A 27,593-nucleotide genomic window follows, 5' to 3' on the forward strand; every position below is an offset into this window, starting at 1 on the left:
AGGTGCGACAGTTAAAAAACTGAATTTCACCTGTTGAAACGGAGAATGTATAATACTTTTCGTTCTCGTATTATCGCTATCACGACTCACTTTGCACATTGCGCAAGCGAATGATCTCTCTGCACCATGGAGTCAGTTAAAATTTACACCAACTTTCTACATTCAGTTGTGTAGAAGATGTCTTCTGTAATGGGACGTATTTTCTAAACATTTTGTTCATGGTGCTGCGAAATGTATGCGTAGATGTAGCTCAAATGAAATCATTCTGTAGTGCCCTCGGTTTTGCTGCCGGACCCTAAAATCAACACGATTGTCCGCCATCATCAGGAGGAACGCTGCTACAGAATACCACTGGAAACTGCCGGAAACCGTCTTCCTTTTTAGGCCACCATACCATACAGGGTGCATGCGCGGGCAACCGAAGATGCTACAAGGCTTGTGATGCCACACCTAGCAGAACACCGACGTCAACTACACAGCATGAGTCATGTAAGACGTACACACCCCTTTTACTTCGTGAATGGTTGCAGATATCGAAACGAAGATTCCGGCAAATGATAGTACGCAAATGATAGATACTTCACCTTTTTGTCAGACGATGTATATTTTTGTCTGGTACGTAATTATTTTGAAGCAGAGTAACTACAAAATTCTGACCCACATAATATCAATAAACTGAAGGGATTTCTTTCCCCACAGGATGGTACTGCTCAGGGACGAAAACCTGGAGATGCCGGACAATTTCCTTAACGAGCTCTACAAGTGGGCCCTCGAATGTAAGTAACATAAACAATTTATCACTTAGACATTCTTCAAAGCAGTTGTGATTTATAAAGTTGAATACACGATTCTTAAAAGACTGGATGTCTAAGAAAGATAATTCTCATGTGTATTAAAGTCACCGAAATTGCTCCTCGTTATTCACATTCATTGTAAACTTTCCTTTTCAGACGTAGCAGGATCATTATAGAGACATAATGTAATTATGACCTATTCAGTTTGTGGCACCAATTACCATTATGTTTGTGGAAATACTTTTGTAACATTAAAGATACCTGCAGTATGCATTCACCAAACTGACAATCAAGTAGCAGGTGATGCAAAACTACTGCTATCTGGGCCGGCCGCGGTGGCCGTGCGGTTTCAGGCACTTCAGTCTGGAACCGCGTGACTGCTACGATCGCAGGTTCGAATCCTGCCTCGGGCATGGATGTGTGTGATGTCCTTAGGTTAGTTAGGTTTAAGTAGTTCTAAGTTCTAGGGGACTAATGACCTAAGATGTTGAGTCCCATAGTGCTCAGAGCCATTTTACTGCTATCTGGTTGCCATCGCTGCGCAAATCTCTCAGCGTAACGTCTTCGTTCTGCTCTTCCACTGAATTTCCAAAGCTCATCAGTTGCATATGTTTGTGGTATGGCTGTTAGTGTCATGTTCGCAACGGTTTTGGCCCACCTAAATTAAATTAGCCCTACATTGGAAACCAACAAATGGGAACAACATGTGGATTCGTTCCTCAGGCTACGACAGTACTCCATTTTAACTCAGTCAGTATCATTACTGCGAGTCCAATAGTAGGAAAAGTAGAAAAACTGAATACTGGTATTTAAAAAGAACTCTCCAAGAAAAATATGCAAATTGAATATATACATAGAACGCAAATGTTTACTCATTAACCTAAATTTAAGATTGGCAAAATGTCTATGATCTGACTCGAACTCGCTCCCCTATTTATCTGACGGAAACACTAAGTGGTAGATACTGATTAGCATCGAAGATAAGACAGCCACGATCCTGATTGGCACTGACAGTAAAGTGCTCTGCAAGTAAACAAATAGAACTTAACTCATTTACTGTTGAAGATTCCCTATCTGACGCACCGTGGTGCTGGGAAGAGCAGTTGTGCAGCACCAGTCTGCTTGGTGCTACCGTCAGTCGTGAGGACGAAGTGCAGCGCGTAGGTAAAAATTCTGACGTGACGCGAAACAGCGACTGCAAACTTCTAGGGACGAAGGTACTTCCGTACAATTCCGAACAGGAATCAAGAATTCTGCTTGCTCTCAACCAAGAGCAGAGACTTGACTGAAGTATACGGTAGTAAAGAAGCACTCTGTAATGCATCAGTCTCCACAAAGCACCACAGGTTCGTTTCTCTGCTCACAGAGAAACAAATGATGCCGTTCCTAGTGACGAAATCAGGACTTTCGAATCTAATGGCGAGACTGTTGACGGACGCCTTGCCAGCAGGGTCTCAAAACATTGTCCACCCGTCAGAAAGTCCCCTCGCCGCGCAGTGGCCACTTTACAGCAATCCTTACCTCGTTAGCGTGAACTCTCCTTGCGGCTAATCACTGTGCCCGCTACTAACGGAATACCTACGACTCTGTGAGTCATGAAGTTATAAGCCAACTGCCTCCAATTCATGCTCGGTTCGGTAACAACTTCTAGAACAAATAGTGTCCCTCCTCTATCTATAATTCAGCCAACCAGACACGTGAAAGTTTTGATTTTAGTAAAGGCGTGTAGCAAAGTGATAGTGTCTCCACTGTCCTATTCAGTACAGCCCTCCATAGTGTAGTAAATAAAATCAACAAAAGAGGCACCATATTTATGAAAACTATCCAGACGTGTCCATACGCTGATGACACTGTTATGCTAAACTTAAGTCCATCGAACAAGCCTTGGAAGGCCCAACGGTGCCGACCGGCCGCCGTGTCATCCTTAGCCCACAGGCCACACTGGATACGGATATGGAGGGACATGTGGTCAGCACACCGCTCTCCCGGCCGTATATCAGTTTACGAGACCGGAGCCGCTACTTCTCAAACAAGTAGCTCCTCATTTGGCCTCACAAGGGCTAGAGTGCACCCCGCTTGCCCACAGCACTCGGCAGACTGGGTGGTCATCCATCCTAGTGCTAGCCCGCCCGAGAGCGCTTAACTTCAGTGATGTGACGGGAACCGGTGTTACCACTGTGTCAAGGTCGCTGGCGATGACACTGTTATAGGAGGAAGAAATATCAATGTAATCCAACAAACACACCAGGCAATGGAAACAGAAGCATTAAAAATTGGCCTCACAGTAAATGGAAACAAAACGTACGGTAACGTCACAATCTGAGGCCAGAAGAACCCCTAAAAACCTAAGCATCAAAAGGAAATGCTTCAAAGGTGTGTCCTCTATTAACTACTTGGAAGCCCTAATAACAAATGATAACAGTATTGGAAAGGCTATAAGGGCAGGAATAGAAGCAGGGATCAGAGATTACCTTGCAAATATGCAACTTTTCAGAAATAGCCTTGTTACAAGGAAAACAAAACTACTAATATATAACTCCCTATTCCGCCCTGTTATTACGTACGGGTGAGAGGTATGGACGTTGACAGAACATCATATAGATGCGCTAAGAGCCTATGAACGAAAATATTACACAAAATCTATGGTCCAGCAAGGGAAGAAGAAGGACGGGGAATACGCTACAACACGGAATTACAAGTATTAATACAAGGTAGGGACGTAGTAAAATTTGTGAAATCACAGGGAATACGATGATTAGGATACGTAGAGAGAACCGTAGTGGATAGCCTTCTAAAGAAAATGATGAAGAGTGTGTTCCATTCAGCTAGGCGAAAAGGGATACCTAGAAGAAGACTGACTGGCGACGTAGTAGTGGATCTCACGAGTACGGGAGTGTGGGGGTGGCAAAGAGTAGCAGAACAACAGAGAAACGCGGAGCAAAATAGTTGAAGAAGCCATTGCTCGCCCAGGGCTGTAGCGCTACCAAACATGAAGAAGAAGAAGGTACTTTTCTGTGTCTTTTGGCGGGAATTCGCCTTTGCGTCTGGCATGAGAACTTCTGCAAACGTTAGCTCGCATATGTGGCAGGCATTCTTCGTGCAAAAAAAAAAGGCTGGTGGCGGCGTTTGTAAGATACTTTCAGCATCGTCTCACCCCCGCCTCCTTAGCGACCGCAGGGCCGCCACAAGAAGACCCTTTCCACCTGCTTCAAGACGGATGCCACAGCGACGGCAGCAAACGCATGGCGTCCTCTTTTCAGAGCCATAAACTGCCCTGCCAGTAGCCCTTGATTCGTGTCGCTTCCGGAGACAGAAGTACCGCTTTCTCCTTACTGTCAGAGCCAGCACAAAATTACATTCATAGCACGCACGTCTACAAAAACTTTAGTATGAGACTATTCAGTGTCAACCGATAAATGACTGATAATTCGTTAACCCCACTTACAATAAGATCCCATACTGAGTAAACGAAATAGGAATTATCATTATTATTCATATACGGTGGCAAAATCTTGCAGCCTTACAAATTCAGTGAACCCAAGCGTAAGATACTTGTCAGCGGCCGGCCGGAGTGGCCGAGTGGTTCTAGGCGCTACAGTCTGGAACCGCGCGACCGCTACGGTCGCAGGTTCGAATCCTGCCTCGGGCATGGATGTGTGTGATGTCCTTAGGTTACTTAGGTTTAAGTAGTTGTAAGTTCTAGGGGACTGATGACCTCAGCAGTTAAGTCCAATAGTGCTCAGAGCCATTTGAACCATTTTTGAATTTGTCAGCCATCTCTTCACTAGTAAACGTATTCGTACTGCTGTCTATAACTGTTAACGTACAACTAACAGTGGCTGAAAAACAAACCCAATACATAACGGAGTTGTACTGAATGCAAGCTTGAAGGTGAAGAGTCAAGTGGTCATTACTGTTGTCAACAGCAAGTACTGTGAGTGTATTGAACAGGGTTGTCCCCAAACAAGACATCCAGTGCATACCGCCGACATCTACACTGCTGTAAAGAAGTTTATGTACAATATAGATGTCAAGACAAATGAAAGTAAGAAATCAAAACGAAATGTAATTACTGTGTAATGCACCACATGAAACAACGGGTATTGCATGCCGACACACTCACAAAATTTTCGTAGACAACATTAGAATTTTTTTCAGTGGAATTGAGCTTCACCCTAAAGCGGCGAATATATCACGTCTTCTTCGGTGAGTTGTTGACACAGATTCAAGTGTTTGTACTTTTCAGTACGGACAAATATATGGCATATGAAGTAACGAAGCTACTGTAGGTTCTCATACCTCCGTTGTATCATAGAAGTTTATTTTCTATTTATGCATATCTAAATGCATTTATCATGTTGATTTCAATATTGTCTTTCACGTTCTCTTGGCTAGGACGACTATTGAAAATGGATTTTGGTCCAAAACATGCTCAATGCGAAAAATAGATGTTTATATCAGACCCAGTCTATCGGCACACAGGAGTAGAGCTGTTAAGTATAAATGTTTCACCACGTGTTCCGTCTTGTCCTGCCGCATGTTTCCGTGCCCTGTGATTGGTGGCCTGGACAAAGTGGACGGACACAATGTCAAATGCTGACTCAGCATCCTGCTCCACTCCAACTGCAGCCAGGGACGCGTGCAACGAAAGTAATGCACTGCTCGGTGCTGTCCCATTTAGTGGTGTCACATAGTCGTTGAAAAGCAGAGTTACGTGTTGCATCGGGAGACTGTCTCGCTAGGGGTTCCAAATAACAGGTCACGTCTTCTGGAATCTCATACACTGAAGAGCCAAAGAAATTGGAATACCTGCCAAATATCGTGAATGGGCCCTGCAAGCACGCATAAGTGCCGCAACACTACGTGACATGGACTCGATTAATGTCTGAAAAAGTGTTGGAGGCAAGTAACATCATGAATCCTGCAACTGCGGCAGACACTTGTTGTCTTATATAGGTGTTGCCGACCGCAGCGCCGTTTTATGGCTGTTTACATATCTCTGTATGTGAATACGCGTGCCTCTACCAACTTCTTTGGCACTTCAGTGTACCGCGACGCTGGATAGGTGACACGGGACACTGAGACAGTGCCTCGCATTGTTAGCCTCCCAGATCAGAAGACATGATCCCATACGATTTTTTCTTGTGAGGATATGTGAAGAAAAGTGTGTTCATTACCACATTACCTCATGACGCAGAAGAAGTGAAGAAGGGAATAACAGTCGTCATAACTTCTGTACAATCAGATACTTAGTGTAAAGTATATGCCGAATCTAGCTATCGTCTCGATGTTGTTAGTGCTGCATTTGATGGATTCTAGAGAATTTGTTATAATATAGCTAACACTTTAAGATTTTTTGAGTATTTTGCAACTGATCCCACAACTGTATTATGTTTTTTTTCAATAAATAAGGACTTTTGAAAAATCATTCTTTTTGAAATACCCTGTGTTTTTTACTTTAGTTTTGGGGCAGCTTTTAGTGTTTCCGCAACATGACAAACGCCCCTTTCAGAAAAATCTATTCCAGTGTCTTTGTTGTCATTACCAAACAGTTTTCCAAATTTCTAACATGTGTGCATGGGCCGTTGTCTGAAGAATATTGCTTGCTAAGAAAGACTTCATTACTAACTGAGTTTTTCACTCTACAGTGAAGTATACGCTGATATGAAACATCTTGGCAGATTAAAACTGTGCTGGACCGAGACTCGAACTCGTGACCTTTTCTTTCTGCGTGAAGTGCTCTGTCGACTGAGCTACCCGAGCACGACTCACGAGCCGTCCTCACAGCTATACTTACGCCATTAGCTCGTCTCCTATCTTCCAAACTCCACAGAAGTTTCGCAAGAGAACTTCTTTGACGTTTGGAAGATAGGATATAATGTACTGGCGCAACTAAAGCTGTGACGACGGTTCGTGAATCGTGCTTGGGTAGCTCTGTCGTTAGAGCACTTGTTCGTATAAGGCAAACGACCCAAGTTCGCGACTCGGTTCGGCACACAGTTTTAATCTGCCAGGAAGTTTCGAACACCATTGTCACTAATCATTTAGTTAATACTATATTGTGGTGCTGGGAAACATGACGTTGACCAATATCCCGGTCCATGTGCAGCGGTGTCACTGGTGGCGCTGGATGCGCGCCTCGGTTGCCTGGAGCCGGATTTCCCGCCCGACTCTGAGCCGCAGAGGCTAATCGACACCGTGCAGGTCCTGTTCGACTCGATATACAAGCTGGAGTTCCGGCTGTCACCGTGGAAGGTCATCAGCACACCCACCTGGCGGCGCTTCGTCCGGGGGCTCGACTACTTCTACGAGTAAGTACTCCACTGTTATGTGATGCCTGCGGTTATAGTAGTCGGATAAACAACGCTCGCCATGCACTGTATCACGGCTGGCGGACAATGTACACTGAAGCGACAAAAGTCGTGGGACACCCCCTAATACAGTGTCGGACCTCCTTGTGCCCAGCGAAGTACAGCATCTGAACGTGGCATGGGTTCAACAAGTCATAAATACACTGAAGAAATTTTGAGCTATGCTGCCTCTATAACTGTCTATAACCACGGGAGTGCTGCCGGTGCAGGATATTGTGCACGAACTGACCACTAGGTTATGTCCTACAAATTTTCGGTGGGATTCATGTAGGGCTGTCTGAGTGGTCGGATTATATGCTCGAACTGACCGGAATGTTCTGCAAACCAATCGTGGAAAACGGAACCCGGTGACACAGGACATTTTCATCCGTAAAATATCCATCGTTGTGCGGGAGCACGAGGTCCATCACTGACTGCAAAGGGTCTCCAACTAGCCGAACGTAACTATTTCCAGTCAATGATCCATGTAAACACAGCCCACCTCATTGCGGAGCCACCACCAGCTTGAACAGTGTTTTACCAACTGAAACCGTGAGTCATCTGACCAGGTCACGGTTTCCCAGTCTTCTAGGGTCCAACCGATATGGTCATGAGCCCAGGACAGGTGCTGCAGGTGACGTGCTGTTAGCAAAGACACTCGCATCAGTCGTCTGTTGCCATAGTACATTAACGTCCAATTTCGCCGCATTGTCCTAATGGATACGTTCGTTGTACGTCCCACATTGATATCTACAGTTATTTCACGCAGTATTGCTTGTCTGTAAGCCCTGACAACTCTATGCCAACGCCGCTGCTCCCGGTTGTTAAGCGAAGGCTGTCGGCCACTACATTGTGCTTCGTGAGAGGTAATGCCTGAAATTTGGTATTCTCGGTACATATTTGACACTGTGGATCTCGGAATGTTGAATTTCCAAACTATTTCCAAAATGAAGTGTCCTATGCCTGTAGCTGCAACTACAATTCCGCATTTAGAGTCTGTTCATTCCCATCGTGTTGCCATAATCTCGTCGGAAACTTTTCATGTGTATCACCTGAGTGCAAATGACAGTTCCACCAATACACTGCCCCTTTATCGTCTTGTGCACGTGAAACTAGCACCATCTCTATATGTGCATATCGCCATCCCATGGCTTCTGTCTCCTCACTGTATGAGGCTGTGGATGCCCGCCTTCTAATGTGAGACCTGCTTCACGAAATGCAACCATCAGTTTCTCCCTACAGCTCCTTCGAGAAGGCAACCGTAAAACCGTCTTTCGACTGCATTTCTTCCTAGATACCAGCTAAATCGCTCGGCCTTCTGGAGCCTAGGACTTCCATAAAGACCCCCTACATTCCTTGCTCCCTGTACAACTTTGAGCAATGAAAGCCCTCATCCCTTTCACTGCTGTGTCCTCTGCTATATAGAGTTATCATTAGAATCGACAGCGAACCAACACCGACGAGGATAATTCAGGTATACATGTCGACGTCGCAAGCTGAAGATGAAGAGATAGAGGAAGTATATGAGGATAGTGAACCGGTAATTCAATACGTAATAGTCATGGGTAATTGGAATGCTGTTGTAGGAGGAGGAGGATAATGTGGGCTTGGTACTAGGAATGACAGAAGAGAAAGACTAATCGAGTTCTGCCATAAACTTCAGCTAGAAATAGCAAATACTCTGTTCAAGAATCTCAAGAAGATGTCTAATTGGAAAAGACCGGGAGATACGAGAAGATTTCAGTTAGATTACGTCGCCGTCAGGCAGGGATTCCGAAATGAGATACTGGATTGTAAGGCGTATCCGGGAGCAGATATATACTCAGATCACAGATTAGTAGTGATGAAAAGGAGGTTGAAGTTTAACAGATTAGTCAAAAAAATCAATGCCCAAAGAAATGGGATAGAGAAGTACTATGGAAAGAGAAGATACGCCTGAATTTCTCTGAGGCTGTAGCCACTGAGACAGGGCACTTCAGTTGAAGAGGGATGGACATGATAAGATTTGTCGACCTGGGAAAAGCGCTCGACAATATTAATGGTGCAAGATGTTCGAAATTCTTAGAAAAATGGGGGTAAGCTATAGGGAAAGATGGGTAATATTAAATATGCACAAGAAACAAGAGGAAACGGTAAAAGTGGAAGACAAAGAGCGAAGTGCTCGAATTAGAAAGCGTGTAAAACAGAGGTACAGTCTTTCGTCCCTACTGCCCAATCTACACATCGAAGAAGAAATGAAGGAAATAAAAGAAAAGTTCAACAGTGGAATTAAAATTCAAGGCGAAAGGATATCGATGATAAGATTCGCTGATGGCATTGATATCCTCAGTGAAAGTAAAGAAGAATTACAGTATCTGCTGAATGGAATGAACGAGTACAGAATATGGACTGAGTGTAAACCGAAGAACGGCGAAAGTAATGAGAAGTAGCAAAAATGAGAGTAGCGAGAAACTTAACATTAGAATTGGTGATCACGAAGTAGATGAAGTTAAGGTATTCTGCAGCCAAGGTAGCAAAATAGCCCATGACGGTCGGAGCCAGGAGAGCATAAAAAGCAGACTAGCACAGGTACAAAAGAGGTAAACCTGGCCAAAAGAAGTCTAGTAATGTCAAGCCTTAATTTGAGGAAAAAATTTCTGAGAATGTACGTTTCGAGCACAGCATTGTGTGGCAATGAATCATAGGCTGTGGGAAAACCAGAAAAGAAGAGAATCGAAGATTTTAAGATATGGTGTTACGGAAGAATTCTGAAAATTGGGTGGACTGATAACGAAAGGAATGGGGAGGTTCTCCGGAGTATCGGCGAGGAAAGGAATATGTGGAAAACTTTGACACGAATGAGAGACAGAATGTTAGTACATCTTTTAAGGCATCACGGAATAACTTCTGTGATACTTGAGGGAGATGTAGAGAGTAAATACTGTAGAGGAAAACAGAGTTTGGAATACATCGAGCAAATAACTGAGGACGTAGGTTGCAGGCACTACCCTTGGATGAAGTATTCGTGGCGGGCCATGTCGAAGGTAAGGAAAAAAAAAAGAAGTAAAGTGAAACCGAACTCTACCGACAAAATTTCGGAGGTTCCCTAAAAATGTTTTCTGAGTATAATACACTGAATTATTCTCTTATATCCGCTACCCTGGGAACTATCACAACAGACAAAATTCTTTAACATACAATAATGATAAGAGTGCAACTGTTATTGATGCAAGATTCTCAGACCAGTAACAGTGATTGTTTTTAGTGCACTTACAATAGCGAATATCACTATTTCTTCGTGTGTTGTGACATGTCGCACGGCCAGTATCTTCCCGTAGGCAGAAGACAGTCGTGGCCTTCTACTGGGTCCCTGATCTCCTAAGAACCGAGGGGAATGAGAAAGCTGACAGAGCACCGAAAGCAGCTGACCTGGAAAATATCACAGTTTGCCTTAAAGTCCTCCTAAAGGCTACTGTTCACTGGTTGAAAAAGAGATTTTGGCTGAAAGGAAAAGACAGTGGCTGGAAGTGGCCAATAACTGTCAGTCTTAACCAGCTATTCGACCATGGCACACTTCCTTTCGAACTTCCAGAAGGGACGGAGTGGTCATCACTCTCCCTTCTATCAGACACTGCCCAATGACGGAACCATATATCTTGCGGCATGAAGATCGAAGTGAATCCAGCGTTTGCGGCGTGACGGCACCCGGTGCGCCATGTTTCAGTGACGTGTGTTTCGTATGCTTGTAGGAGTGGTTTACCCTCAATTTTAGCCGATACGATACAATAGGAAGAAAATTGCCGACTCCTGCGCAATTTTACTGGACGATGGTGAAACCTTCCAGTCTCCTCTATATCTCTTTTGTTACGCAACCTTCCCTTCTACAGTAACCTATGAAACCTTCCCTTAGGATTTCTATCTCTTGCTTAATAATAACAAATGAAATCTTCCCTTTGAAATTAATTCTCTTTCTCAATTTTTGCATACAAATTTAAATGCTGCTTATTAAAAGTGATTTCCTGATTATTTCGACGAAACATAGAATGTGTCGTCGTCGTGGCCCTCAGTCGTTACCTGCAACAACCCAAAACTCTTCCTTACCTTTTTTACTGTTTGTGGATCGCCATCTGACTGCTACATCGAACTGCGACATGAATATAATTACTCTGATTTACTATACTCAATTAGCTGCTGGTGGGCTGTCATAGTTAGTGGATGTATTTATTACTAAAGCTGATGTTATTCTTTAATAGCAAAGCTGACGTTATCCATTAATTAATATGACTGAAGTTACGTAATTCGTAGTTAAACTTTTTCTTGACAGCAATAAAATTTTGCAAAGTTTTACTTTGATGGTTTTGGGATGGATTATAATCAGTAATGTAATATTGCTGGCAAAAATTAATTATATTATGAAAACGATTCTTCAAATATTTACTGTTGGTAATGAAATGTTTTCACAGACGTTCAAATGGGACTTACTTTTTACAATAATCTTACAAATAGCATTGCGCAAACATACCTTCAGTAATCTTGACTTCTCATAAAAATAATTCAATAATATTAGTTCACCTTATGGTAATAGTTAGCTGATGTCTCTGTACATCCGTTTATAATCTCTTGTAAATCATAGCTGGTGGCTGGCAGGCACACTGCTCCTCTCAACCTCTCGCTTCAGACCTGCTACCGACTCGCCTCACTTCTCGCTTACTACTGACTTCCTACAAACGCTAAAGTTGCGGTCTCTCCCGCCAACAATGCTTTCTGGTGCAGACAATCCCTGCTACCAATACAAAATTTATCAGTGCGCGGTCTTTCCCGCTGTTTTCTTAAAATGTACCCGTACGCGGTCTCTCCCGCCCTTTTTAAAATTATATCAATGCGCGGTCCCTCCCGCCAACAATACTTTGGTGCAGACATTCCCTTCTACCACAATTACTTCAAAAATGGCATATATTAATTATTCCTAGTTAATCCTTTTAATAAATTATAAACATCTTTCATTAATTGTGATATGATAGTAGACAATAGAAATATGCACGTCTTACGATGGATGTAATGAATTTATGGTTGGTGGCACATTGTTTTACACTGAGGTGACAGAACTCGTGGAGTAGCTATATGCATATATACAGAAGGCGACAGTATCGGGTACACAGGGTATAAAAGCGCAGTGTGTTGGCGGAACTGTCATTTGTACACAGGTGATTGCTGTGAGGTTTCCGGCGTGATTATGGCCGCACGATGGAAAAAAAAACAACATGCTTTTAATGTGGAATGGTAGGTGGAGCTAGACGTACGGGACATTCCGTTTTTGAAAACGGTAGGAAGCTCAGCATTCGTAAAGCCGCAGTGTCTGAGTGTCGAGAATACTAAATTTCAGACATTACGTCTCACCACGAACAACGCACTTCACGAACGAGAGCAATGACGTCTGCGAAGAGCTCTCAGTGCTAACAGACAAGCAACACTGCGCGAAATAAACGCAGAAATCAATGTGGAACGTACGACGAACGTATCCACTAGAGCAGTGCGGCGAAATTTGGCGTTAATGGGCTTAATGGGCTATGGCAGCTGACGACCGACGTGAGTACCTTTGCTAACAGTTCGACCTCGCCTACAGCGCCTCTCCTGGGCCCGTGGCTACGTGGGTTAGAGCCTAGACAACTGGGAAACTGTGCTCTGGTCAGATGAGTCCCGGTTTCAGTTGATGAGAGCTGATGGTAGGGTTCGAGAGTGACCCAGACTCCACGAAGCCAACGACCCAAGTTGTCAATAAAGCAATAGACAAACATTTGGTGGCTCTATAAGGGTGTGGGCTGAGCTTACATTTAATTGACTAAGTCCTCTCATCCGACAGAACTGATCATTGACTGGAAATGGTTGTGTTCGGCTACTTGCAGACCATTTGCAGTCTTTCATAGACTTCATATAGACAACCAAGGCTTTCATGTCACTGGGCCACAATAGGCTAGAACCTGCGTTAAAAATGTGGTTTGGATTGTTCTTATTCTGATTGATTATAACAATTAAACAGCATTTGCCGGTTGGGGTGGCCGAGCGGTTCTAGGCGCTACAGTCTGGAACCGCACGACCGCTACGGTCGCAGGTTCGAATCCTGCCTCGGGCATGGATGTTTGTTACGTCCTTAGGTTGGTTAGGTTTAAATAGTTCCAAGTTCTAGGGGAGTGATGACCTCAGAAGTCTCACAGTGCTCAGAGCCATTTGAACCATTTTTTTAAACAGCATTTACGGTCAATATTTTCACAAAATATCTGTTATTTTAATGCAATTAAAGCTTAAAAATCATTAACTATCAAGATCTGGTCACGTGATCGAAAACCCTCTGTTAGTGGCTGCTGGTCAGGTGACATCTCAGTCTAGGATTAAGACAAAGCTATACGTACGTTATAGGAGTGCTAGCCGCATTTACGAGGTTTTCGCTGACTTTTTCTGCAAACAGTTCATCTATTTAGTGACTGAAAACGCAATTTAAGCTTTCAAGTACCAATAGAAAGGAATTCTTTGAATGCTGATAGTGGAAGCGTTGCAGAAGATGATGCGTTTATGCGCCCCCATTTAGAGCGGCGATATGTGCAACGACTTACATTCTTTTCCGTGCTCCGAGCAACATCATTAAACTCGCTCAAAACTAAGGAATTGTGAAACTTTTGCAAATGAGTCCGTACATTGTAACTAGGTTGTCATGTGCTACGATCCAAAGAACAATAAAGTTATTCTTGGAAAAACGTACTGCAGGTTTCATATACACACTCCTGGAAATGGAAAAAAGAACACATTGACACCGGTGTGTCAGACCCACCATACTTGCTCCGGACACTGCGAGAGGGCTGTACAAGCAATGATCACACGCACGGCACAGCGGACACACCAGGAACCGCGGTGTTGGCCGTCGAATGGCGCTAGCTGCGCAGCATTTGTGCACCGCCGCCGTCAGTGTCAGCCAGTTTGCCGTGGCATACGGAGCTCCATCGCAGTCTTTAACACTTCTAGCATGCCGCGACAGCGTGGACGTGAACCGTATGTGCAGTTGACGGACTTTGAGCGAGGGCGTATAGTGGGCATGCGGGAGGCCGGGTGGACGTACCGCCGAATTGCTCAACACGTGGGGCGTAAGGTCTCCACAGTACATCGATGTTGTCCCCAGTGGTCGGCGGAAGCTGCACGTGCCCTTCGACCTGGGACCGGACCGCAGCGACGCACGGATGCATGCCAAGACCGTAGGATCCTACGCAGTGCCGTAGGGGACCGCACCGCCACTTCCCAGCAAATTAGGGACACTGTTGCTCCTGGGGTATCGGCGAGGACCATTCGCAACCGTCTCCATGAAGCTGGGCTACGGTCCCGCACACCGTTAGGCCGTCTTCCGCTCACGCCCCAACATCGTGCACGAAATACGAAAATACTGTTAGCAAGAACCGATTGTAGTAGTTGTTTCGATTGTGGGATGTATTATTTACAGTTTCACATTAGTCTTAGTAGGAGAAATGGACAACAGAGGACAATTGCATTTACTTTGAGAATGAACAATTCACTTTTTTTGGAAAGCATTGCTAGTCGTGAAGACACACCTTACACCCACAGTACAACGTGGTGCAGGACAATGAAGTAATGCAGAGAGATTTAAAGCTTGTGCAATATGAAGGTTACACAAACGTTAGCGATTGAAGCAGACTTACTTCATTTTATGTAAGATGATGAAACAGCAAAAGTTTAAACAATAAGGATCCTAGCTGAACAGTAGGAATACAAAAATATTGTTTCTAATAAAGTAAAAAGTTTGTGGTCACATTGACTAGAAAATATCTATTTGAACGTGATGTGTGTGAGCAGAGCATGTAAACAATAAGGAAAACACAACAATACTCTTTTTTCTGATTGGTATGGTGAAATATTGTAATAGTGATTTGGTTTCCATATGAGAAAACTGTCGAGTCGTTTCACAAATCGGTTACAATGACTCTCGGGGTAGATTCGAACTTGCGATCTATGGCGATTATCTTGTAAAATTCTACCGTCTTCAGTTCCAACAACTGAGCTACCGAATAATTAACGTGTAATTGGGTAAAACGACGGTTTCACTTTTGTTGAATGACGCTGTTCTTCGTTGTAACAGCGGGAGATCATATTCGGAAGTAAATTAAGGTTTACTTCACACTGCAACACATTTTTAGGTACGTTAGTGAAGTTTTGCCTCGACGTGGTGGCAACTTGCCGATACAGTGCAACCACATTTTAACGCATCTTCTCATTCTCTGGAACACTCAAAAATGATGTAGTTTTATAGTAAGGTACTACACCCCATTTGTAACTCATTTTCCGAAACGTAAATTCCAAAACAAGACATCACTGTGGTTAGCATTATTACAGTAGGGGCAGCGAGCTAGCGAGGGACGTCAGAGGCAACACATGACTCGAAAGGAGCGTTTTAGTGTGCTGTCAAATTACTTGAATTTCATTTCCGTTTTTGTAGGTGAATACTGAAATTCAAGTGGAAGAAAAGCATGTTAGGAGCATGAAATGACACAATTAATCATTTAAAATAATTTTCAGAAAACAGACAAACACCCACTTCTTCGTGATTGATTGGAAGAAGATTCTGAACAGTTCGAGCGAATGATTTGGCCGCCAAGATCGCCCGACATGAATCCTGTCGATTATTTATGGGGCATATGTAGAGGTCGTGCACATAATCCTGCACCGGCAACACTTTCGCCATTATGGACGGAGAGGTAGCATGGTTCAGTATTTCTGCAGGTGATTTCCAACGACTTGTTGAGTCCGTGCCACGTCCAATTTCTGCACTACGGCGAACCAAAGGAGGTCCGAGATGATTTGCGGAGATATCCCATGACTTTTGTCACCTCAGTGTAGTCCCGCAACCAGCCATCTCAAAACTATCCACTGCCTTATTAATATCATTAACTACGACAGAGGTATGAACGGAAATATTGGAGTTTTTATGTGGCATTTTATACTGCCTTTGCCCCAGTTATGTGGCCTTTTCAATTTAGCAACTAGGCGCACACCAGTACTACGATTTTGAGAAAGAGTGCAGACGAACACGCTGTTAAGCGCCTAACAAATTTGAATCCATCCATACATCCATCAATCCATTCATTATAAAACTGAAGGATCCGGTTTCTCCTTGGCACCCATGTACAGATGCAGAAGTACTATGACGAGTAGCCGTCGCTCTGGGAACAGCTGGGCATAGCATAATTGTGTCGGTATTCAACGGCATTCAGTGAGTCCATACAAGAAGCGCACATCGGCTGGCTCTTCATCAGCAAACCGACCGATACTACTGTCACCGTTAAAATACGACTAACAGTGTCGAAGTAATAGACCCGATACAAAGCGGAGCTGTACGGAAGAAGCTTGGTAGCGAAGAGTAAAGTGTGCGTTTCAGTTGTCAGCAGCAGGTACCGTTAGTATATGGTTTTTCCAAACTAGACGTGCAGCATATGCAGTCTACAGTTGCGCTGGTGCACAGATATCTTCAGAGCAATATACACTCTTTAAAAAAAAGTGAAACGGTAATCGGTAGATGCGATGTGTAGAGACAAGCAAACGAATAAAATTTAAGAAGAAACTGGATGATTTATTCAAGAGAAAGAGCTTCACCAATTGAGCACTCAATAACGCGTTGATTCATCTCTGTCCCTTAAGCAAGTAGTTATTCGGCTTCCGTTGATTGACAGAGTTGTTGGATGTCCTCCTGAGGGATACCATGCCAAACTCTGTTCAACTGATGTCTTAGATTGTCAAAATCGCGAGCTGATTTGATGACCCTGTCCATAATATTCCGAATATTCTCAATTCGAGAGAGATCCGGTGACACTACTGGCCAAGAACGTGTCTGGAAAGCACGAGGACAAACAGTAGACACTCTCGTTGTGTGCGCGTGGACGTTATCTTTCTGAAATGTAAACCCAGAATGGCTTGCCATGAAGGGCAACAAAATGGGGCATAGAATATCGCCGATGTACCTCTGTTCTGTAAAGAATGCAGCGGTGGACAGTCAGAGGGACACTGCTATGAAAATAAATCGCACTCCAGACCACTACCACGCCGTATGGTGGGCAACAATCAGGCTGGTATCCACCGGCTGTCTGGGACGTCACCAGACACGTATGTCACCTGAGATCTTTGAGCTCCGATGACAAGAGAGAACGTATCTGGGCACGCCCCAACGGCAGTGGTGGATACCGACCCGACTGTCGCCCTCCAAACGGTCCGACAGCCGGGAGTTATGATCTGGGATACCATTTCTTTTCATAGCAGGACCTCTTTGGTTGCGATCCGTGGTACTCTTACCGCACAGCAGAACATCGAGGATATTCTGTGCCCCGTTTTGTTGCCCTTCATGACGAGCCATCCTGGGCATACATTTCAGCAATATAATACCCACCAGTATACAGTGATATTTCCACTGCTTGTCTTCGTGGATGCCAACTCGTGCATTCACTAGCAAGAACGCCGAATCTCTTCCAAGTTGAGAACATCTGAAGCATTATGGGCGGGACCTCCAAACCAGCTTGGCATTTTGACGATCTAAAACGCCTATTGGACAGGATTTGGCACTATTTCCCTCGGGAGGACATCAAACAATGTAAAGCTGAATAACTGTTTGCCTAAGAGTCAGTGGTGGATCAACGCATAATTGATTTGCTCAATTTGTGAAGCTATTTCTCTTGAATAAATCATCCAATTTTTCTGAAACTTTATTCATTTGTTTCTCTGTACATGTACACCATATGTATCGATTTCCGACCCATCTGGATAATTACTTCGTGGTGCACCGGCGTTTTCTTTTTCTTTTGCCTTACAGTGTAGCTACAAAAATAAATGCAATAATAAATCAAATGAAATGCTATTGCTCTGTTTCACCATCGGATACCTGGGTTGCCTAAACAAAGGTATTCAGTAAATGTTCCTGAAGAGCCATCGACATCTTGTCAGTAGAGTCCACGTTCACCCTATATACCTCTACAGTTTTACGTTTGCCGGTGACAGTAATTTTATCAGGAACGATAAAGCGTTTGGATGAGCAGTTGAATGGAATAGACAGTGTCTTGAAAAGAGAGGCTAGGGGAGGAAGGAAAAGCTTTCCTCAAATGAGGATTATTAACATCTAAGATAAGTGTAACTGCAGCAGACCTTGTAGTCAGGACTATCACAGCCTGGATACATCATTTACGAGATAAGACTGCTTCAGCAGTACGTCCTTTATTTATAGGCACGACCAGCTTCCCAGCATTTTAGCTGCTTCATCACATGCCGTCTGTATAAATTAATAGACAAAATCTCATGTTTGGCATGAAAACGTAACTAAAATGAAAATATATACGGGGTGATCGAACTCAGAAAGTCATGTTACGATCGATGTCACAGTGTTCATTGTCAGCAATTTTTAACTAAGCAGCGGGCGGCAAACAATAAAATAGCAGAAAATAACGTAGAACGCTCCCCTGATACCTATAAAGGACGAAAGCTAAAAAGTAGAAATTCCTGATAGAAAATTATCAGATAGGTAAAATACTAAGAAGTTCAACTCACCATCAGTAGCAGTGTCTGGTGGGATAATGGGTTCCCATACGCTGGAAAAGTGGTCACATATCTACCTATATGATCATCTTCGGGATTATGTAAAATTAAGCATCTCACGGTCCCTCATTTACCTAAAAAGGATTGAAAAATATACTTGTGAAAACCCAGTTACGTAATCATAAATTCTGGTTCATCCCCCCCCCTCCCCCCCAAAAAACAATATAAAACAATGGACAACTTTAGCACTGTATATGTATCGATTTCTGACCAGCTTATATAACCCGTCGGTGGTGTCTTTCTTTTCTTTTTTTTAAAGGATGTATGTCTTATTTTTTTGAATGTACTGGGGGTGTGCATCCTTATAACGCACATGTTAAACATACACGTAGCACTTCCTAACAAAATGTCACTGACACCTTTCAGGACATCGATGAAATACATCAACGCCGCCATGGAACGCATCAAGGCCAAAGGCGAGAACTCCACTGGAGACCTCAGCGTGCTGGAGCGGCTGCTGCTCCAGAATGATGACCCTGTAGTCGCCTGCGTCATGGCGCTAGACATGATGTTCGCCGGCGTCGACACGGTGCGTCCCATGCGTGCAAGAGTGTCCGCATCTACATGTGTTATCGCACGCGCGCGCGAGCGTGCGTTCATGTATGTGTGTGTGTGTTTTTGAAACAGAGAGAGAGAGAGAGAGAGAGTGGACATCTGAGTGTGTGAGGGTGGATGTGCCTAACTTTTAAGACAATGTGACTAATGAAAATACACTGCCTGACAACGAAAATTAAATACTTAAAATGGGAGGAGGTCACGAAATGTAACTTTACGTGTTGAGTGGGTATGTGACGTTATTTCAGTGATGGCAAAACTGTACTAAATTTACAAGGAACGTAGCAGTATGAGCCCACTTATTAGTATGATGCTGCACCCCGTCTGTCTTGAATGTATGCATCGATTCGGTTTGGAGATGGTATCACAAAGACCCTCCTGAGGAAGGGTGGCCCACACTTGTTGTAACTCCTCCTTGATATCTGGATAATGGCAGTGTGACAGACTTGATGTCCGAGATGGTCCCACACCTGTTCTGTTGGGGACATGTGAACACATCAACGCCACGCAGACAGTTCATGGAACACTTGCTCTGCTCTGCGCTGACGAGCACTGGCTGTTGAAAAATGGCACCGCAACACTGTCACATGGCACGTAACACAGGAGGATGCAACACGTCAGTGATATACCGTTGTGTTATTACAATTCCCTCAATCACTAACAGTCGTGACCTGATTTCCTGCAGCATGATGCTAGGAATAGCACCGTTGTACCTCTCCCCAGGCCACCTTGATACTCGGCTGAGATGGTCACCCAGGTTAGTGCAGAACCGCGATTCATCACTGAATGCAATGCGACGCCTTTCATCAGCATCCCATGCTTCTCGGTCTGGACACCTTTTCAAACGTAGCCAATTGTGGAGTTAACGGCAAGCAATGTAGGCGACGGTGATACTCGAGTCGTGCTGCTGCTAGTGTCTGGGCCTTCTACTCTGGTCAGTTGACGTTCTTAGTTCATTCTTTTCTGTCCTGTCTTATCCCTTCTCCCGAATTGTCATTTTTCCAGTTTCTGCGTTCATCCATTCCAGCGAACATATTTCCTGTTATCCACTCTTTCTTAGTTCTTGTTCTTTTCACTACAATTGCAAAAATATGAAAAAAAGACGAATATCGCGTTGTTACGTTACAAATAGTTACGTTGTTTTTTTCAACGGGGTAAGTGTTAAATGATGTTTTCAAATAGAACTTCCTGCCTGCGCCAACATAGTTCTACCGCTGAGTAAGTCCTACAATTTAACTTTTCCCATACGTCAATGAAAGGACACCTTGGAGTCCGCCATGTTTCAGTCCATGGTCTACTGCTATTTTCGCTGTATATCAATGATATGTAGTGGGGTGGCGATGGGAACCCCGATTAATTGTCAGGATGGCCATTTTGTAACCCTTTGAGACCCAGTGGTTTTTGCCTGAAGCCACCACTTTAATTCTTTTTTTTTAATTCTTTTTTTTGAAAACACCACTGCTGCTGCAAGACAGAGACTTCTAATGGTACACTGAGGTACTTCTGCGAATGTAGTTCATTGTAGCAGTCACTTACAGTGTTCAAAGGAAAGCAACAATCGGCGCGGAAACTGTGCTGTGTGATTGTAGAAGTCTGTGACATGCATTTTTTGCCGTATTTAGGAGATCACTGACAGTGAAAGCAAGTGTATTTAATTATTTTAACGTAAATTTGAGTTTGTACTACTGCTTTTATGGATATTATAGAAATGAAACCAGTGTGGTAGTATGTAGCTGTGATACAAAAGTCATTAAATTTTAGAATCATTTTCGCTTCTTATTTAGGAGTATAATTTGTTTTACGCTTTATGAGTTCAACGAAGTTTCGAGATGTGGGATTCTGTCTAGGAAAAATGCGAATTTTCTTTCAAGTACGGAATGATTGAGAGTTGTAAACTAAATGTCCCAGTTGCTCCAAAGTGAAACCATCTACTTCAGATTATAGATTATTTATCATTTCACGCTATATTCATTGCTTACTGTGATAATAAATATCGTTTCTTGAAAAATTTTACATTCATGTTCTGAAGTGCAACCGTCTCTTTAAATGAATTGGCTGTTTCCTTTTCGCCAATTTCTTCTTTTATTCGTTGCTCACTATGAAAATACATTCTTTATTTAAAAATCTCCTCGTCTAGCGGTTGAAGGCAGCGACTCGAAGACGTGCTCTGACTCTCAGCAGCAGCGTCTGCCTAGGCAAAGTATAAGGCGGCCATTTCCGATGCGACGGCGCCTGGTTAGAGAAGTAGCAGCCAGTGGCCATGCGGACGCGGGACTTGCGTCAGGCTGCGTGTGCGCCAGCGAGCCACAGCTCCGGCAGTGCGTCAGGTGCTAAGGCGTGTTGGAACGCAGGCTTCGAACCCAAGACACCTTGGAGATGCCCAGGGACCGTATGAAGTTCGCAGCCTGGAGTCATCCGGTCTAGCAGCTAGCTGCTGAAACAGTTTGGTGTAGAGAAGGCTGGTGCTCTACAAGGAACAATGGACTGACATGGAGCACGTCTCGGCCTCTGTTGAAAAAGAGATACTGCTATATCTGAGCAGCGAGTGTTTATAGCAGATTTGCCCACTTTATTGTGACTGAGCCCTGCCTTTGATCACGTAGGGATCGAGGCAGTCCAGCGTGAGGCCACTGCATGAGGTAATACAGTTCGCCAACTGCGACTGACTGTTGTGTTGCGCCATGACGCCTCACTAATATTCCGGCCCTGGCAACAGGATTTTAGTGGCAACTAGTTTGCCTCCCTCCGTCACGGTTTGTGAAGTCTGTTTGGATGTTGGCACAAGAGATATTTCATCTGTGCTTCACTCTAATGAGTATGACTTATACACTGACGACATCCAATTCACAAAAAAATTCTGTTCTCATGTGACGTTTCTTCAGTATCACGATGGACACACAACCGAGACGAGTCACAAACCAACGTCATATCTCACCGACAGTTGATCGGCGGATACTTTCTCGGAACAGTTCCTCAAGTGCTCATTGATGGTATGCAGTTACGCTATAAAAACAATAAAACATGCCGGCAACTGGGGACAACAAAATGCTACAGCATGCAGGAAATCACCTTCTGTGATGTAATTCAAAAGCACACAAACAGTGAAAACTCCTGACGACCATAGTAGCTACCCGTGAACGGTTACAGAAGACGTGCTGTAAGTAACAATCTGTGGTTTTCTTCCATCGCGCCAGTCCTTCCTCCGTTAGGGTGGATCCGTTTTCTTCAACCGTTTTGAAGCCACATGTGCCCTCTGTACCCTTCCTCATACATCAGATACCTATCAGTAATCCCAGATCGGATATATCGGGCATTTTGCCTGTAGCTGTGAGTATCATTAAATCTTTCCCCATTACCTTCTTTTTTTGAGCCATACGACTCTGGAATAAACTACACACTGATTTATCCGAAATCACGTTGCATTCTAGGTGAGATTAAAGCATTATCTGTTATCACCAGTGCAGCTTCCCTCTAGCCATATCGAAATTGCGTTCCTTCCGCTGACCGACGAACCAGTATCTCTCTGTCATATTGTTTGGTCGTCTTTATGTAATTCTGTTTGTTTCTTTCTATCTTATCTGCTAAATGCATCCTATCATTTCTCACTCTTCCTCTGATCAATCAGCCTCTTCTCCATATCCTTATGTACTCTCGTCATACATTTCTGCTAACGAGAGTGACACTTCTTAAATTCCAGATATTCATTAGTGTATCTATTATCACATTATTATTATTATTATACTGTACTGCTCCTGTAGTCTTACTTACTTTCTTACTTACTCACTGGTCATACCGACTCGAGAGTCCATTACCACAGCAACATATTTTCGCTTCCTGTCCCTGTCTTGGGCTATTTCCTTCCATTCACCTTCAATACCTAGGCTCCTTAAATCAGCCTTCACATTGTCCTCCCATCTACGCCTCGGTCTCCCCACAGGACGTTTTCCCTCTAAGTGCCCTACCAGTACTCTGCGCGCTGCCCTGCCCTCATCCATTCGAGCTACGTGACCCGCCCATCGCAGCCTACGTGATTTAATAATACTGATTATGTCAGGGTTTGAATAGAGTTCGTGAAGCTCTTCGTTATGCAGTTTTCGCCACTCTCCGTTAATGTCATCCTGTAGTCTGCATATTATAATGTTGAATCACTAAGAATGTGTGGTTGGATGCAATACAATGTCTTGCGTCTCTAATGATGACTAATGAAATAAATGAATAAATGGAAAGAAGTAAATAAATATAGGATGTCCCAGGAGAAACTGTCAATATTCAGGGATATGCCGTATTCGGAATGGTTTCTGAGCTAGAACACATTTAATGTAGATTTTTATTTATTTTCAGTATTATTCAGTATATTGTCAGATTTATACATGTGCAGCAGGAAATAAACATTGCTGCATGCGTTTTAAAAACTATCAGTTGAAAAGTAAGTATTTTTAGCGTATTCACCTCGTACACGTAACATTACAGCCGATGTCATCATCATCAGAAGCAGCAGTAGCAGCAGCAACAAGAATGAGTTGTGAAGTCTGCAAGGTCGGAGACGAGGTACTAGCGGAACTGAAGTTGTGAGAACGGGTCCTGAGTCGTGCTTGGGTAGCTCAGTTGGTACAGCACTTGCCTGCGAAAGGTAAAGGTCCCCAGTTTGAGTCTCGGTCCGGCAAACAGTTTTAATCTGCCAGGAAGTTTCAACAACAATAACACTTTGCAGCCCCTGGCTTGGTCTGTTTCGAACATGAGCCTCGCACCTCGTCCTGTTTTCCCTCTGGTCCAGTCCTCGTCTATTTTTTCAACACTATCCTCCACGCCTTTCGGCCATCTGTCCCTTGCTGTACCTCGTGGCCGTTTCCTTCGCATCTATATTTCGTGCATTTTCTTGGGAATCCTATTGTTTTCCACTCTCTTTATGTACGCATACCATCTTAGACTTCATGTTTCTATTCTGCTTTGGAAGGTTTCATTTTTCAATATTTCCTTTACCATTTCATTCCTCATCCTATCTCTCCTTGTTCCTCCTAACCTACTTCTGAGGAACTTCATTTCACATGCCTGTGATCTGCTTATATCTCTTTTCGTCATTACCCATGTTTCAGATGCATAGGTCAGTTCTGGGATGTAGTAACTCCTATATATCACTTATTTGCTTTTTTATGGGACGTCTTTGTTCCAAACCAGGTACATAATTCTTCTCAGGAACGCTTCTGCCTGTTCGCCACATTCACTGATGTCTTTCTCACTTCTTCCATTTTCCTCTATCGCACCTCCCAAGTACCTGGCCCTTTCCACCTTCTTCAGTTGTTCATCTAAAATGAAGACAGTAACTGTTCTCGAAAGAACAGATATCATAGATGACCATGCAGCTTCTCTAGAATAAATGATAATTAATTGAAACCCTCAGCTGCAAACAGGTGTTGTTGATATATCTCGATGGGGACAACCGAAAATGTGTGCCCCGACCAGGACTCGAACCCGGGATCTCCTGCTTACATGGCATCATGGTCATCAATGGTATCTGTTATTTCGAGAACAGTTACTCTCTTCATCTATACATTTAAAGCCTACCCAGCCATTGACCTTCGTCTGTACGAATGCGCACAGGTTGCCCGAACTCTTACGGGAATCGTCTCCTAAGTGTGCGCGAGTAATGAATGGATGGGCAAATATGACCATGGACCTTGCCGTTGGTGGGGAGGCTTGCATGCCTCACCGATACAGATAGCCGTACCGTAGGTGCAACCACAACGGAGGGGTATCTGTTGAGAGGCCAGACAAACGTGTGGTTCCTGAAGAGGGGCAGCAGCCTTTTCAGTTGTTGCAAGGGCAACAGTCTGGATGATTGACTGATCTGGCCTTGTAACAATAACCAAAACGGCCTTGCTGTGCTGGTACTGCGAACGGCTGAAAGCAAGGAGAAACTACAGCCGTAATTTTTCCCGAGGGCATGCAGCTTTACTGTATGATTAAATGATGATGGCGTCCTCTTGGGTAAAATATTCCGGAGGTAAAATAGTCCCCCATTCGGATCTCCGGGCGGGGACTACTCAAGAGGATGTCGTTATCAGGAGAAAGAAAACTGGCGTTCTACGGATCGGAGCGTGGAATGTCAGATCCCTTAATCGGGCAGATAGATTAGAAAATTTAAAAAGGGAAATGGATAGGTTAAAGTTAGATATAGTGGGAATTAGTGAAGTTCGGTGGCAGGAGGAACAAGACTTCTGGTCAGGTGACCACAGGGTTATAAACACAAAATCAAATAGGGGTAAAGCAGGAGTAGGTTTAATAATAATAGGAAAATAGGTATGCGGGTAAGCTACTACAAACAGCATAGTGAACGCATTATTGTGGCCAAGATAGATACGAAGCCCACACCTACTACAGTAGTACAAGTTTATATGCCAACTAGCTCTGCAGATGACGAAGAAATTGAAGAAATATATGATGAAATAAAAGAAATTATTCAGATAGTGAAGGGAGACGAAAATTTAATAGTCATAGGTGACTGGAATTCGAGTGTAGGAAAAGGGAGAGAAGGAAACGTAGTAGGTGAATATGGATTGGGGCTAAGAAATGAAAGAGGAAGCCGCCTGGTAGAATTTTGCACAGAGCACAACATAATCATAGCTAACACTTGGTTTAAGAATCATGAAAGAAGGTTGTATACATGGAAGAACCCTGGAGATACTAAAAGGGGCAGCTGTGGACTCTGACCACAATCTATTGGTTATGACCTGTGGATTAAAACTGAAGAAACTGCAAAAAGGTGGGAATTTAAGGGGATGGGACCTGGATAAACTGAAAGAACCAGAGGTTGTGCAGAGTTTCAGGGAGAGCATAAGGGAACAATTGACAGGAATGGGGCAAAGAAATACAGTACAAGAAGAATGGGTAGCTTTAAGGGATGAAGTAGTGAAGGCAGCTGAGGATGAAGTAGGTAAAAAGACGAGGGCTGGTAGAAATCCTTGGATTACAGAAGATATATTGAATTTAATTGATTAAAGGAGAAAATATAAAAATGCAGTAAATGAAGCTGGCAAAAAGGAATACAAACGTGTCAAAAATGAGATCGACAGGAAGTGCAAAATGGCTAAGCAGGGATGGCTAGAGGACAATTGTAAGGATGTAGAGGCTTAATTTCACTAGGGGTAAGATAGATACTGCCTACAGGAAAATTAATGAGACCTTTGGAGATAAGAGAACGACTTGTATGAATATCAAGAGCTCAGATGGAAACCCAGTTCTAAGCAAAGAAGGAAAAGCAGAAAGGTGGAAGGAGTATATAGAGGGTCTATACGAGGGCGATGTACTTGAGGACAATATTATGGAAATGGAAGAGGATGTAGATGAAGATGAAATGGGAGATACGATACTGCGTGAAGAGTTTGACAGAGCACTGAAAGACCTGAGTCGAAACAAGGCCCCCGGAGTTGACAACATTTCATTGGAACTACTGACGGCCCTGGAGAGCTCTACCATGTGGTGAGCAAGATGTATGAAACAGGTGAAATACCCTCAGACTTCAAGAAGAATATAATAATTCCAATCCCAAAGAAAGCTCGTGATGACAGATGTGAAAATTACCGAACTGTCAGTTTAATAAGTCACAGCTGCAAAATACTAACACGAATTCTTTACAGACGGATGGAAAAACTATTAGAAGCCAACCTCGGGGAAGATCAGTTTCGATTCCGTAGAAACACTGGAACACGTGAGGCAATACTGACCTTACGACTTATATTCGAAGAAAGATTAAGGAAAGGCAAACCTACATTTCTAGCATTTGTAGACTTAGGGAAAGCTTTTGACAATGTTGGCTGAAATGCTCTCTTTCAAATTCTAGAGGTGGCAGGGGTAAAATACAGGGAGCGAAAGGCTATTTACAATTTGTACAGAAACCAGATGGCAGTTATAAGAGTCGAGGGACATGAAGGGGAAGCAGTGGTTGCGAAGGGAGTAAGACAGGGTTGTAGCCTCTCCCCGATGTTGTTCAATCTGTATATTGAGCAAGCAGTAAAGGAAACAAAAGAAAAATTCGGAGTAGGTATTAAAATCCATAGAGAAGAAATAAAAACTTTGAGGTTCGCCGATGACATTGTAATTCTGTCAGAGACAGCAAAGGACTTGGGAGAGCAGTTGAATGGAATGGACAGTGTCTTGAAAGGAGGATATAAGATGAACATCAACAAAAGCAAAACGAGGATAATGGAATGTAGTCGAATTAAGTCGGGTGATGCTGAGGGAATTAGATTTGGAAATGAGACACTTAAAGTAGTAAAGGGGTTTTGCT

The 27,593-nt window shown here is 43.6% G+C and overlaps 1 protein-coding gene across 1 annotated transcript in view; it reads left to right on the forward strand.

Moving 5' to 3' along the window:
• Nucleotides 1-27,593, forward strand: part of LOC126482389 (probable cytochrome P450 301a1, mitochondrial) — a 165,206-nt gene that overhangs the window by 113,131 nt on the left and 24,482 nt on the right. Inside the window, exons 6-8 of the mRNA XM_050106496.1 lie at nucleotides 700-776; nucleotides 6,904-7,105; nucleotides 19,121-19,283. Coding sequence (XP_049962453.1) covers nucleotides 700-776; nucleotides 6,904-7,105; nucleotides 19,121-19,283 — 442 coding nt within the window. The remainder of the gene's footprint in view (nucleotides 1-699; nucleotides 777-6,903; nucleotides 7,106-19,120; nucleotides 19,284-27,593) is intronic.

This window comes from Schistocerca serialis, chromosome 5 (assembly GCF_023864345.2).
Source record: "Schistocerca serialis cubense isolate TAMUIC-IGC-003099 chromosome 5, iqSchSeri2.2, whole genome shotgun sequence".
Classification (NCBI taxonomy): domain Eukaryota; kingdom Metazoa; phylum Arthropoda; class Insecta; order Orthoptera; family Acrididae; genus Schistocerca; species Schistocerca serialis.